At 40.4% G+C, this 15,666-nt stretch overlaps 1 protein-coding gene across 3 annotated transcripts in view; it reads left to right on the forward strand.

The window, feature by feature from the left end:
• Positions 1–15,666, forward strand: part of PPEF1 (protein phosphatase with EF-hand domain 1) — a 70,440-nt gene that overhangs the window by 41,574 nt on the left and 13,200 nt on the right. For 2 of the 3 annotated variants that reach the window (XM_075131672.1, XM_048862355.2), the window contains exons 5-9: positions 50–180; positions 3,458–3,572; positions 7,543–7,589; positions 13,282–13,448; positions 15,194–15,230. In XM_075131672.1, coding sequence (XP_074987773.1) covers positions 50–180; positions 3,458–3,572; positions 7,543–7,589; positions 13,282–13,448; positions 15,194–15,230 — 497 coding nt within the window. The remainder of the gene's footprint in view (positions 1–49; positions 181–3,457; positions 3,573–7,542; positions 7,590–13,281; positions 13,449–15,193; positions 15,231–15,666) is intronic. The other variant, XM_048862338.1, reaches the window with a different exon arrangement.

The following is a 15,666-nucleotide window of genomic DNA, read 5'->3' on the forward strand; positions in this document are numbered from 1 at the left end:
GATTTGATTTCTGATTTTTTCAATAGTCCCAGTGATTTTAATACCGCAGGTTCGGATGTACAGTTACTAGAATATGAGCGGACGATAGAGGTCCCAGACTCCTACCATGGACCTCGGCTGTCGTTTCCCCTGACTGTTGCAGACACTAATTCACTTCTTCATGCTTTCAAGGATCAACAGGCAAGTTAGGAGTTGGGACTGTATTGGTTTTAGAATATGACTATCATGACTGACTAAACTTAAGTAATGTCAGAAGTTGTTATGGAGACTAAATTATAGGATCATAGAAACTAAGTGAACTAGGTGACCTAATATGTCTTTCTACTCTTTCTGCCAGTGCAGGATTATTCTCTGCTGTTCATTTACTGATTATTTGTTATGGTCTAAAGGACTGAGCATGAGTCAAGGAGCTAGGAAAGCTGAAGTTGGCTCTGATACTGACTCCCTTGCCTGCTTGCCTCTGTGTCCCCATCTGTAAAATGGTGCTAATATTTACACTGTTGAGTGTTATGGGGAGTGATTAATTTGAAACTTTAAACTGCAGTTTCAGTGCTAACTATTAATAGTCCAGCCAAGTTTTAAATTTATTGAGTAAATGGGGTTTCCAATATTTATCTTGAGTGATGGATCTAGAAAGAGGAGCTGTGGTAAATAGAAGAGTAAATGAGCAAACACAGGCTTCATCCTTGAGCACCAGCTTTCTTGCTCCCAAGTGGGAGTTAAGGCTCATTCTATGATCAAAAGTCTTTTGGAGATGGGGTAATTAGCCTCTGTGACTTTGCCTCTCCCCGCACCACCTTCCAGAACGAAAGTGGTTGAAAGTCTGAGTAGAATTTCAGCTGGATGGTGCACTGAGATGGCTATTTTTAAATTAAAAGGCCTGCAATCATTGGATGGTGAGATCATCCTAGACATTATTAACAGAGCAGGAAGTACAAGAAAGAAGGAATCTCAGTGGGAAAGTATTTTTGCAGCTGAGAGGAACAAAGAGATTGAATGGATGAGTTTTAAAGATTGAGAGTTTCATTCTGACACTTACTTACTCCTGGGGGAATTCTGTGCCAAAAAATTAAAAATTCTGCGCACAGTATTTTAAAATTCTGCATATTTTGTCAAAATAATGTGGGTTTTTTATGCAATATGATCCACAATTACAGACCACCAGTCATGATTGAGAACATCATTGCAGGATGTGCAAAACAATTTTTCCCCATCTGCATGAAGTTTTGTAGGGAATTCTCGAGCACGAGAAGCTGGTGGAGGCATTTTTGATGCATGATGTGAAGGCTGTTCATGTCATGCGAAAGAACGAATATCCCTTTGGTAACTTCATCTGGACCTGGCTGGGTACTTTAGGAAGTGCTTGGTTCTGATTGTCCTGATGTTTTATTGACTGCTTGATAAATGTTTTATTTGCCCTCAAAGTCTTTTTTTTTAAAAATGTGTAAATAAAATAAATCCTAAACTGTAATCTAACCCCATTGTGCCACTTTGGCACAGGAAAAAAGTGAGAAAGCACATAGATCTTCCTCGCTGAGGATTCCCTTACTGTCTTTTATAATAAGGCTCCTTTATCTCACCCTGGCGACGTAAAGGAGCCTTAAAACTTTTAAAAAAATACTTGTGGCACCTTAGAGACTAATAAATTTATTTGAGCATAAGCTTTCGTGAGCTACAGCTCACTTCATTGGATGTGATGCTGTAGCTCATGAAAGCTTATGCTCAAATAAATTTCAGAGTAACAGCCGTGTTAGTCTGTATTCGCAAAAAGAAAAGGAGTACTTGTGGCACCTTAGATAACAAAAATAAATTTGTTAGTCTCTAAGGTGCCACAAGTACTCCTTTTCTTTTTGGGAATACAGACTAACAGGGCTGCTACTCTGAAACCTTAAAACTTTTACAGGTTTTATGCTCCTGAGGGAATTTACTGAGAATGGGAACTGTTAACTAACAATAGGAACATTAACAACGTCACTAGCAGGCAGGTTGCTACATTTCTGTCTCAGAGAATGAGCTCAATTAACTATCAATAGCAACATTAACAATGGTTTTGTTTTTTTCACATCAAGAACTGCTTTTCATTTCAAACATTGAAACAGTTTTGTAGGAATGCACAAAGCAGACTCTTATTCTTCCTCACCTTATCCCCTCTCAAACAAAAACTGATGGAATTTTCTATCAGTCCAGTGCTTATCTGCTATAAAATGAGCCTCCAGGCAATTTAATAGATAGCACTGTCTGATTGCATTTCCAACCCTGTCAAAACAGCTGCTTGCTTTGTTGCAATGAAGGAACATAGGCAGGCATGCTGCTATATTTCTGCCTCAGGGGACAGAGTCTGCCCTCATGCCTAACAACCCGAAGCCCTACCCCTCTGCACCAGGTGCTCCACAGTAGCAAGGGTGAGGGACAGAGTCTCTCTTGCTTGTTCGCAGGCAGACATGCCCAGCCCCAGCCCCTGATGGTGATTAATGTCTTCCACGCAGACATGTATGCCCATGCCCTCCCCCTCCCTCCACCCCACCCCGGGCAGTGATTTGGGTCTCTGAGGGCTTCTCCAGGTGCTGGAAAAGATGCACTGCCTGGGCTGTTGGGGAAGAGGCATGTGTCCCCCCCCAGGTTTCTTCTGTATTTTTCTGCGCAGGGTCACAGAAATCTGTGGACCATAAGAATTCTGCACCCATGCAGTTGCTCAAAATTCCTTCTGGAGTAGTTTATATAGAAGAAGGCAGATTAACTATTAACTTTACAGCCCTGACTTTAGTTTTCTCTCTCTTGGTTTTTTTCCCCTTCTTTTGTACTTTACTACTCATTATTAAACTTTCACAGCTAAAAGGAAGTTTTTTGTTATTTAACAATACCTAGCATTTGTATAGCCTTTATCTATTCAAAGAGCTACATTAAGTACCTATTAACCCCATTGTACAAGTGGGGAAAATGAGGCACACAGGTGAAGTGACTTCCCTAAAACCCCAAAGCAATTTACTGGGAAAGCTAGGATTAGAATTTGGGAGTTCTAAGATCCCATGCTCTGGGTATCCTTAAATCTTCGACTGCCAGAAGCTGAGACTGGACAGCAGGGAATGGAGCACTCAAAAAATTGCCCTGTACTGTTCATTCCCTCTGAAGCATCTGGCACCAGCCACTGTTGGCAGATAGGATACTGGGCTAGATGAACCATTGGTTGACCCAGTATGCCATTATTATGTTCTTATGAGTTTTTGATTCTTCATCCTAGACCATGCTGCCTGTAATTGTGAAAGTATGTGTGTACAGTATGTGTAAAGTATGTGTTTAGAAAGTATGTGTGTACAGTAAACAATCTTTAAATGGCAAATACCTGTAGCAAAATTGTTGGTAGTGGGTGGGTCTCTGTGTTGGCAGAACTTTTATTAAGTAGCATGTCCTATGTATATTTCTAATATGCCTCCTTCGTCTCACTGCATTCCTTTCACAGCACCTTCATGCCCGCTACGTTGTACAGCTGCTACATGAAACCAAGAAAGTCCTTAAACAGATGCCCAACATCATTCATCTGTCGACCTCCTACTCCAAGGAGATAACCATCTGTGGTAAGATGACAGTGAATATAGCTGGTTTTGGCCACAGGGTGATATGGATATTCCTGACTGCAGCCATAATTGTAATTTTGCAGATGGTTTTAGAAAAGCGCAAATCTCCCCAAACTACTACAACTCATGCTACTGAGTCACCACTGGTATATTTTAAGAAAGCCAAAAATCTCCTCTCTTTTTTCACCCAGTCAGATGTTGCTTGGTGAGTCAGTGTTAAAACACAGATCCTGCACTATAGTTAGGGGTTTTTTTTTTTGGAAAGTTGCACAACCATATATAAAATGCCACCTAGTGTTGTAAACATTTACTTTCTGCATCACCGCTTGACTTACGTGTCCTTGAGAACGGGAACTTTCCATCACATCTGGCTCAACAATAATTTCCGTAAGAGTTTCCCTGAGTTACGGGGTCTTGCTTAGGTTGTGCTCCTTCTTGGTCTATGCTTTGTATCAAATAGATGAAGAGACTAAAAACTCTATGTTCAGTAAATCACGAGGAACCTTCTAGAATTTCCTAGTCGATATAAAATTTCCTAATAGGGCTAAAGGGTAGACATGTTATGAAACTCTTTGTGACGGGGTCCCCAGGGTGCAACCTGGACTGTGGAACTGCTGAGCCCTCCAAAATCCACCAGCCTGGGATGTCTCTCACACTGTGATGTTGATGTCAAGCTACCAAACTCTGATAGGCACTGCACTTACACAGGCGGGGCACACCCAAATGAGTTACATGAATGATCTCCCAGCTACTCATGAACCAACAATAGAGAGGCTCCAGCCAATTCCCACAGCTTCCCAGGCTTGCACCCCAGAACTGTACCATCTTACACTGGCCAGAAGCGGAAAGTGGACATGCACCAGCCTTTGTAATCTGAACAGATTTCCCACGCACTTTAGACAAACTCACTGGTAAGGATAAAACGTTAAAATAAGTATATTAACTACAGAAAGTAGAATTTAAGTGATTATATGTGGTAGGTATAAAGGTCAGAGATAGTTACCTTAAGAAAATAAAAGTAGAAACACATTCTAAATCCTAAACTTTTATTCTAAGCAAGAGTAGATGAACACCTTTTCTCCCCCTGACAGATGGTACAAGCAGGTTACAGTTCCCCAATACACAGACTGGACTCCTTTTCCAGTCTGAAACCAAACTTCCCCCGTTCAGAAACTTTGTCTCCCAGACATGCTTCCAGGTGCTGAGATTTTGGGGGAGGAAAGAGAGAGGCCAAGTGACGATATAACTGTCTCTCTACTTTCTTCCAGCTTGCTGGAAAAATCTTTGCTGTGATGTGAGAACCAGTCAGTCCCCATTGATCAAGCAGTTTCCATTACATATGTGCCTTCTCTAAGGAGTCTCTGGGATAGTGTTTCAGAGTAACAGCCGTGTTAGTCTGTATTCGCAAAAAGAAAAAAAGTACCTGTGGCACCTTAGAGACTAACCAATTTATTTGAGCATGAGCTTTCGTGAGATGAAGTGAGCTGTAGCTCATGAAAGCTCATGCTCAAATAAATTGGTTAGTCTCTAAGGTGCCACAGGTACTCTTTTTCTTTTTTCTGGGATAGTGGATTCTTTCTTGTTGGGTGTTGATGAGCCATTAATGCTGTCTGGCTATTGACGGCTACTCTTTTGTTGTAACTGAAAGGCTGGTTATGGGTGTTCCCAACCTCACAACATATTTCAGTAACACACACATAGCAATACTTCATAACTCCACATACAATGACGGCACATACAATCCAACAGGATATTAATGTTCAACAGATCAAGACTTTTAAAATGATACCTCACAAGGCACACTTTGTACGAAATATATCATAATTATATCACCATGGTGAACATGGAGATTCCAGGATGCTACTTTGGGGTAGCACATGATGCCCCTGTATTTCCCAGTTAATAAGATTAGAGTTATGGAGTATATGATAGAAACATCCTGCCATGGGTGTAGTCAGTACACTGAAATTCACCATGTTTCAGGCCAAGTTCAGCCATCTTTACATTTAGTCGTACCATACTCTGTGGCTGCTGCCATTGATGGAGATGGCAGAATGAGGCCCTTGATTGACAACATGCCTGCCTCTGGAATAGATTATATTGTATGTAACAACATGTGTAATAGCCTTTTAAACCTTCTGACTCCTAAAAATATTAATGTCATTATAGGGCTTAATCTTTCTTTATACAAGAAGTTAATTAATCTTCACACAGTGATGTAGTGTGACACAGGGGAGAAGTTTCAGAATGAAAAGTGCCTACTGTCCATGTGTTTTGATTATGCCATCGTACATTATAGATAAAAGGATAACGGAGCATGGGTAGGGAGCTTTAGCTGCAAAACAGAATAGTAATGGATATAGTAACTGACAACTATAACTTGTCCAAAGTTACTTACAGTAGTAGTTTACTATTAAGTGTACAATTGCAGGTGCAGATAAATACCAACATTTTCGTAAGAGTTGGTTGAGCATGTAATGCAGTTGCAAACAAGGGATTTTACATGCACAGCTGTGCACCTAAATGAGGTCTTTTAGGTAAACTATTGTTCACCGGACTTAAAAATACAAAACACAAAAATCTGAACCAAATAAACATGTGTTCACATTTGCTGACTGATCAGTGCTCTCTTGCTAATCAATATACATGTATCCTCCTGTTTGTAGCCTCATTTGCACTATTTAAGCAGCATAAAAGATGTTCCTTCTTGCCATTCGAATAAATAATGGCCTTTGAAACCAAAAGATGTTTTGTAGCAGATGAAAGCCTAATTTTTACTGATGTTGAGACCACAATATTAACTTAAAATAAGATTTCCCCCCTCCAGATCCCCTTTGAACTCCATTCAGAAACTGAGGATTAAATATTATTCTGAAATATTTTCCTATCTGAACCCCCTTAGCCCATTGAAGTCTACGGGAGTGTTTAAATTGACTAAAATTGGCTATATGCCCTATTAACAGTAAAAATGCCTCTGCCCACCCCATTTTTAATACTGATGGTGAAAGCATGAAATCTTTGAGTATATTTATGTAAATTTGGAAACTTTTTAATGTTTATTTGGATGATGAGATACAAGTTAAGAGCCCGATTCTGGCTCCCCTTCCCATCCAGGTGAAATTTACTCCTATGCAGAGGGGGCCTATGCACCAGTTAAATCCCACTTAGTCCACTTTGAAGATTTAAAGTAGTGCAGGATCCCTTTACATAGGGGTGAATTCCTCCTTTTGAATAATACTTTGTACTATTCCACAAGAAACCCCCTGACAGAGCTAAAACTGGCATTATTGGTGCATCTTGTTCTTGGAAAGATTATTTATACTCTCTCTGCCCATCCCCACCCATAACAGCCAAACTCTGGTCCTGAATTAGACAAATAGAACAGATGCTATATAATATATGTCAGATAACAAGGTGATTTTTTTAAAAAATAAATAGGATTTTAAAATCCCATTAATTTAGTTGCCCAATTAAGCATGGCCATCTGTTTTAAGTACCAGTGTGCATATTGGCTATGCTCACAGGTATGCTAAACACTTATTTCTAGGTTCCTATCTTTTTCTCATAGGTATTTGTAGGGCACCCCTCACTGGTAACAAAGCACAAATATAAGAACTAAAATTCATAATATGTTTGTTCATAATGTACCCATCTCCTCAAGTACCTAACTCTTTTCAAGGCTGCAAGTGATCTTCTACCCTCCAACACACTCACATAAAAAGATTAAAGCTTCATGCAAGGCTATTGTAGGTGCACTTCAGTGTGTAATTGCCAGATTTAGGTATGCAGCTCAAGCACACCTCTTTGAAAATGTAGTCTGTATAAACCAAGTTGCAAGGACAGTTCTACCAGGGAAAATGTGATAAAATCATCTTGACACCTACTGTAGTTTTTAATTCCAGTTTTCTCATTTAATCAATGTGGTATAACAGACTTTGTCACAAAACTTTGAATATCCTGTTCTCTCTAGGTGATTTGCATGGAAAACTGGATGATCTTTTGCTGATATTCTACAAGGTAATTAGATGCTTTATTCCTGAGCATTTTCACTCTTTAGGTTGGCGCTAGGAAAGCAACTGCATACCACACAGGTATTGTTAGGTACTGTGTATGTGATATATATTCACAGAACAATAGGTTGTGCTAGTTCTTTGGCTACTGCTGTCTTTCCACCTCAGCAACCAAATGGCCATTTTGAAGAGAGAAATCTGGGTGTCTTTGGCTCTCTGACAGTTTGACTGAATGCCAAGCAGAGAGCATAGACTAGTGTGATAAACCAAAATGAGAGATGGCTTCTTGAACCTTCTACAAAATCCGGGTGCTACTGTAATATTTTGTAAAGGCTCAGTTCTTCAAAGAGAGAGAGCCAAATTCATCCCTGGTGAAACCCTACATAGTGGCTGATTTAGCCATCATGAAGAATGCAGCAGTTTTCTCAAACCTCTCCAAACCCATTTACGCTTCCAATCAATATCTACAAAAGTGCTTTTTTTTTTTATACTATTTACAGGAAGTGAAGTGCAGAGCACTTCTATCTGCTTAAAAGCTTTCCCTTTTTTGAAAGCAGTCATGCAATTTTGCACAAAATGAAAATATCTTGGGCATCCTCCATTTAGCCTGCAGCAGCTGTTCATGTGTTTCATGTGAAATAAAACATAATTATGCTTTGGTAACGTGGAAAAAATGAAACTCCAGGCTGTCTTCTCTGCAGTTGTATATTTAGCTGAAGGCATAAGAATTTTGCTACAATACGTTCCAAATTTATTTTCTTTTTAGTATGATTCACCACCTTACAGTTTAACAGATACTCCCTCTGATTTCTTTTTGTGACTGATTATTCTGTATTCGTCTGCATTGGCTGGCATGAGTTAATCCAGGTGCTTGAATGATGTAATACCTCTTTGTTTAATTGGCTGAGTTACACTTTCCACTCATCTGTCAGCTGCAAACTTGAATATTTTGTCCAAGCAGAAACCTAATTTAAAAAAAATTAGGACAATACTGACCTAAGCAGGGGTCAACTTCCCATGTTATTAAGTTACCAATTTTAGCTACTTCTTTGCTTTCCTGCCTTTTAGCTGATAGTTCAATGAGACAACTTTTCCATTTCCAAATTGCATATTAGAACAGCATGATAGAACAGTTGGATTCAGCCTACTTTCAATATTCAAAACACATGGCATGGTAAAACACTCTATTTTGGGAGTGAATACTTGAATGTTTATAGCTGCAAACAGCCCTGGATATGACGTACCATTTTAAAATACGGCATTGGAGAACAGGGTTTGTCTCTTAATCAGGAAGAAATAATGAAAACAGCCCTCAGTGTGAGGGAGGAAATCATGACTCTGCTGGAATCAATGGCCAAACTGCCTTTGACATCAGTGGGGCCAGGACTTTACCCAAAGCCTTCCACGGTTAGGAGGTTATTGACAGGATCCTTTCATCGAATGACATAAAAAAGCAAACATTTTGGCATGACTTCTGAGTGCTCAGGGAATTCAGGATTGAGGATCTTACTTATGTGGAGAGTAATTAATTGATGCAGATAGATACAGCTCAGTCTTCAACATAGATTTACATAGCCCTTTGGTTTAGGAATTCCGTAGTGACACTCTCCTGACATGTCCTTGATGTGCCACCAAGTCCCAGGGGCTCCTGCATGGGGAGGTGTATGTATTGGGCCCTACCAAATTCACAATCCATTGTGGTCAATTTCATGGTCATAGGATTTTTAAAATAATAAATGTCATGATTTCAGCTATTTCAATCTGAAATTTCACAGTGTTGTAATTGTAGGGGCCCTGACCCAAAAAACAGTTGTGGGAGGAGGGGAGGGTCACAAGGTTATTGTAGAGGGGAGGTTGCGGTACTGCTACCCTTACTTCTGTGTTCCTGCTGGCAGTGGCGCTGCCTTCAGAGCTGGGCAGCTGGAGAGCGGCAGCTGCTGGCCAGAAGCCCAGCTCTGAAAGCAGAGCTACTGCCAGCAGCGGCGCAGACGTAAGGGTGGCAGGGGACGGCATCGCCACCCTTACGTCTGCAGTGCTGCTGGCGGGACACTGCCTGCAGAGCTGGGCACCCGGCCAACAGCCGCTGCTCTCTGGTTGCCCAGCTCTGAAGCAGCCCAGAAGTAAGGCAATACTGCAACCCCCCTAAAATAACCTTGAGATTCCCCGGCAATTCCCTTTTGGGTCAGGACCCCCAATTTGAGAAACACTGGTCTCCCCCGTGAAATCTATATAATATAGGATAAAAGCACACAAAAGACCAGATTTCACAGGGAGAGACCGGATTTCATGGTCCATGATGCGTTTTTCATGGCTGTAAATTTGGTAGGGCCCTATGTATGTGCAACTGTCTATGCTGGCTCTGCACATCCCAGGGATGCACCATATGTCAGGCGTGTTCTTGGGTGGGGGAGGTGGCTTATAGGCCATGGCTGTTTCGTGGCCACTTTTCATGGGCATAGTCAGCACAAAAGGGTCATGAATGAATTTTCCTTCCTCCTGCTGCCTAATCCTACAAGCTCCAGATCCTCAGCTTGTGTAAAGCATAGTTCAGTTGAAGGAAATAGAGCTGCAGTTTACACCAGCTGGGGATCCAGCCAGCACTACATCTGGGAGCCATTTGCAACTCTATCAGCACCACATTCTTAAACTTAAAAGGAATTTCTTCCTTTGAGATAACAAGTTCTGTTAGCTCCCCATCAGAGGGACAAAGTGATACAACTGTCTAAACACCCAGCTGAAGAATTCCATTTAACTCAGCTGCCTACTGAGCTCCGTGGATTAGAAGTGGCTGCTAACCCCCTTTGGCAAGGTTCAGTTACAGATGTGGTTTACAATACACTCATTGGTTTGCTATCCATATGATTTTTGCCACAATGTATACACATCTCTGAACCATTAATGAATAAAAAAGGATAGGAGCTACATAGGTTTAAATGACAAATTTGATGCTCAGTTGAAGTATTTTACATAATATTATGCCTGATACCTTTTGCTTTCATTTTTAAGAAGATTATCTCACCTTTTCTTAACTGAAGTGTCCAATTTGTAGATACTTCATTCCGGGCATGAGTCTTTGTTAAATTACAGTGTTTCCAGTCATTCACCCAAAGCCTTGGAATTTTAAATAGTTTATTGCTAAATTAGACTCTGTTAAATTGATGTGTAGAGATACCCTGAAGCTGAATAGAAGGCAGATAACAAATAAGCTAATTAACCACTAACACAGAAGATACAATAATGATGCCCAGCAGCAAACAGCCTCACAACACTAGTCTACAAATCATTAGAGAGCTATTTTTTGTTCTCATTTCTGAAGTGTCTCAAGCTTCTATAGATTTTAATTTTGTTTTGCTCTGGAACTATGACTGTCCGTGAACATTGGAGAAGTGGAAATCACTTTAAAACTTGGCAAGAGAACATCAAAGAGCTAAAATACCACTTTGAATTTGGAATCCAGATATAATTGTGTTTTAAGTTCAAAATCTAAACTTGTTTTTAAAAAGTAGGGCTGTGACAAGCTTTTCCAAGAGAGAATTGGTAGAGCTTAGAGAACAAACACCAGCTGATGTTAATCCAATCAATCCAACTTTCCACATACTAATATCAGTTCCTTGCCTTTTCCTCCTGTCTGTGGATGTCCCTGCCCTTTCTGGAGCCTCAAGGATTCCTTCCTTCCTTCCTTCCTTTTTCTTTTTTTTCTTTTATTTTTTTTTATTACTAATCACATCAGCCACACTATAAGAGGCTCGTTCACCTGCACATCTACCAATGTGATATATGCCATCATGTGCCAGCAATGCCCCTCTGCCATGAACATTGGCCAAACTGGACAGTCTCTACGTAAAAGAATAAATGGACACAAATCAGACGTCAAGAATTATAATGTTCAAAAACCAGTCAGAGAACACTTCAATTTCTCTGGTCACTCGATTACAGACCTAAAAGTTGCAATTCTTCAACAAAAAAACTTCAGAAGCAGACTCCAACAAGAGACTGCTGAATTGGAATTAATTTGCAAACTGGATACAATTAACTTAGGCTTGAATAGACACTGGGAGTGGATGGGTCATTACACAAAGTAAAACTATTTCCCCATGTTTATTTCTCAACCCCCACTGTTGCTCAGACGTTCTTGTCAACTGCTGGAAATGGCCCACCTTGATTATCACTACAAAAGCTTCCCCCCCCCCCCCCCCCCCAGCTCCCCTGCTGGTAATAGCTCATCTTAAGTGATCACTCTCCTTACAGTGTGCATGGTAACACCCATTGTTTCATGTTCTCTGTGTATATAAATCTCCCCACTGTATTTCCCACGGTATGCATCCGATGAAGTGAGTTGTAGCTCACGAAAGCTTATGCTCAAATAAATTGGTTAGTCTCTAAGGTGCCACAAGTACTCCTTTTCTTTTTGTGAATACAGACTAACACGGCTGCTACTCTGAAACCTACTTTAATTCACTTCGTTTTCAGACTCTCATAGTTACAGTCCTTTTTGTGACCTTTAATTCAGAAACTGCCTGAATTAGAGGGAAGTTGCTGCAGGGGATGAGCATGCTGCTTTTGCAACATTCCCAGCCTGTGCTCTCCAGAGGATTGAGAGACCAGAATGAGAAATCAAATACTGCTATCTTTTAATAGCAGGGCGAACAGCAATCATCGGACGCCTGATCCAAACCCACTGAAATCAATGGAAAGATGCCCTGTTACTTCATTAGGCTTTGGATCAGGCCTTAGGCCACCAATTTGCATACAATAGTGGGCCCCATCAGTGTCCCATTTCACTCCCCCAGAATGAAGTCAATTGGGAGGCACTTTGTCAAGGAGTCTCATAGCTGCCCAAGAAATGCTGAGTAACTTGTGCTGTGCCCCGGGGATGTAATGTTTTGGGTGACTTCACAGTATTGGAGTTGGACTGTGTTAAAGTGTATGGTGATGATCTGTCAGTAATGAGTCTGTATGCCAATGTCTAGCAGGTTTCTTTCTGGCAGGGTAATCTCTATAGCAAGTCAGAAGTGGAATAAACAGTTCTAACATTCATACCCCTTAGAAATGATGGAGATATAAACATTGACGTCATGCTTCCTGTAAGATGACAGTAGCCACTGGTATGTTGACAACCAATGCAGGTAAAACATAGTACAATAGATTCACTAAGGTATATCTCTAAATTGTCATTCATAAAATGACAGTAGAGTGTCCCATGGGCACCTCGCCTCCCATTCACATCGAACAGACCTCCTCCCCACCATTTGCAATTGTATCACTTCCCTGCAGCAATGGCATTTATGGGAAAATAATATTACATTAGGAGAGTAATGATTTGATTGCTCCTTTTTAATATAATTTAGCAGGTGGAAGCAAGGCTTAGAGTTAGCACCATGTGAGGCGTCAGATTTCCATGAGTCATCAGCAAGTGCTTTGCAAACCTCCAGTAGTCCAAAGATCACAGTGTGGGGACCTCTGTCCTAAAGAGGAGAGAACAATGTGACAGCACTCTCTCTCTAAATCCATGTGTTATGTAGATGACCTAGCAATACAACCTGTGTTGCTTGCAGCTCCACTTTTTCATATTATAAAAACAACCATAACATGACATACAATCTGAAAACCTCTAGCCTTTGTTTTTGGAAATTCATTTTAGTCTATGCCTGTTAAGTACATTGCCTCACGAACTTTGCTTGTTTTGTTTCCTTCTGCAGAATGGCCTGCCTTCAGAAGAAAACCCTTACCTTTTTAATGGAGATTTTGTGGATCGGGGGAAAAATTCTGTTGAAATACTTATTATCCTGTTTGCCTTTCTTCTTGTCTACCCCAACCATTTACACTTGAACAGAGGGAACCATGAAGACCATATCATGAATCTGAGGTAACATTTTCTTCTGTTCTTTTTCCATGCAAATGTCACTGAGTTGAATGCCTTTTTGATCCTTTTGCTATGGTTATGATGAATCTAGTTACCACAGGTTTGTCTCATACAGAAACAAGTGTTTTATTGGGCACTCAGATGTTAATTCTGCATCTTAATCTAGCAGGGGGAAGGGATATTTCTACTAACCCCCTTAAACGTGGATCTGATTCATTTCTCACTCAGGGACCAATTCGCAGCCCACTGAAGTCAATCAACTTTGCAGAGCTTTCACGTATATGAGATTTAGAGGCACAATCCATATTTTGTTTGAATCGGGTTGCCTGTTCCACAGCACTGATAAGGCAGGTGGTGTTCCATCACCAAACAAGTGATGCTCCCTGCCCAAATACGTTGTAACACCAGGAGAAATGCACTAAGATAGGAGCCAGGAGACCATGAGCTAAAATCCCACCTCTACTGACTGCTGTTTCTCAGCATCAGAGACTTCCTTCATTGTACAAATAAGTTAATTGAAAGGCTGCACAAAGTGATCTCGGGAAAAGCTAAGGCTGTGGGCAGACCCAAGTCTCATCCATTCAGCCACATTGCATCTCAGGAAAAAAAATATGCCAAAGCAACGTTAGTAGCTATCCTGATTGTACCCCCGGGGCTTACTGCTGGACAACGGTTCTCCCAGGCACAGGAAAAGAACCCAGCAATCCTGATCCCCATCATTCTACTGCTGTCTAGCAAATAGTTGCCTGACCAAATAGTAAGAGATGAGTTGTATCCCCCTCTTGTGATCATTACATAGAGGGGAAATTACTCTCTTAGCTCAAGTAGTAGAGAGCTATGCGGGGAGCTCGGGTTCAGAATTCAAACCTTGTTGATGTTCCATGGGAGAGGATCCTTATGGTTGCAAATAATGACATTTATTTTCCCAGGGTTGTTTTTTACAAAACTGGTTTGTTTAATTCACACAGTGAGACAATGTCCTTAAAAATGGAGTTTATAATGAAAAAACATAAACCTGTCAATTATGGTGCGATGTGCAAGAAAGCTAAGATGTTCCGATTATGGTCATTTGTCACATATTTTGAGTGGTTGTATCACACATTGGCTAATTTGAAGGCTGAGAGATGTGGGGCTTTGGACACCAGGACTTCATTCCACTGAAATCAGGAGTTACAATCATATAAAACCAATGGAAGATCAGAATCCTGCCCTTTGTGAAGCACGGACATGGTGGGCGAGCTTTTGGAAAGAACGTAAATGATTTAAGAGGACAATTCCCATTGACTTTCACTGGGACTTGTGCTCTGAAGTCACTTAAGTGCCTTTGAAAATCCGTAAGGCAAAAGAATTGCATGAAATTTCTCTTTTGCTAATGGGCAAGAGCCCACCAATTCCTTTTGCTCTAGGTTCTGTTTCTGCCCAGGAAGTTTTGGCTCCATTAACATTGTATCATGGTCAAAACTCATTCTCAAGCAAATGAATCAGAGTAGCCATTTGTGTATATTGTTAAATCAGGAAAATGTATGGAAAAGTTATGGGGGTGGAAGAGGAAAGAGGGAATGGAGAATTCCTAGAAGTTACTGTAGTTTTCATTTTTTTGTAATTATTATTGTTGAAGATTTACAGTGTATGCACTAGCTATAATGGCAGAAGTAATGTTTCACATGAATCATAGAAACTATTGCCGGGTTATAGTGAAAAGTGATCATGCAGAAAGCCAGTTTGTGATGCTGTCTCTGTTTTTTCAGATATGGCTTCACAAAAGAAGTTATGAAGAAGTACCGGGTAAGATATCTTTTCTCCCCCCTTATTTGCTTCCAACATGTGCAAACTGAAGTGTGTGTTAACAAGAAGATTTGCTCTCAAGAATGTAGTGTAAATACAGAGTAATTCTATCAAGATCAATGGAATTATTTTGCATTTATACAAGTGTAACAGTGAGATTAGAATTTGAACAGTTAGTTTTACTTATGTACAGAGATGTATGAAGTAAAATAGGAAAAGTTTATGAAGCCAAACAATAAACATCAGAAAAAATGACGCTGAAAGAGTAACAAAATGATCAAGGCAGAATCAAGCAGTCCTGAAGGTAAATTTTGGAATGTATATATTCATATTATATTTCTGGGTTAAACCAATGGGCATAATTGTTCATACAGATTATTGAAGTCCAAGCAAAACAATGAGATCAAAAGAAACTTCCACATTATTTACTTGTTGT

The sequence above is a fragment of the Caretta caretta genome, chromosome 1 (genome assembly GCF_965140235.1).
Source record: "Caretta caretta isolate rCarCar2 chromosome 1, rCarCar1.hap1, whole genome shotgun sequence".
NCBI lineage: Eukaryota > Metazoa > Chordata > Testudines > Cheloniidae > Caretta > Caretta caretta.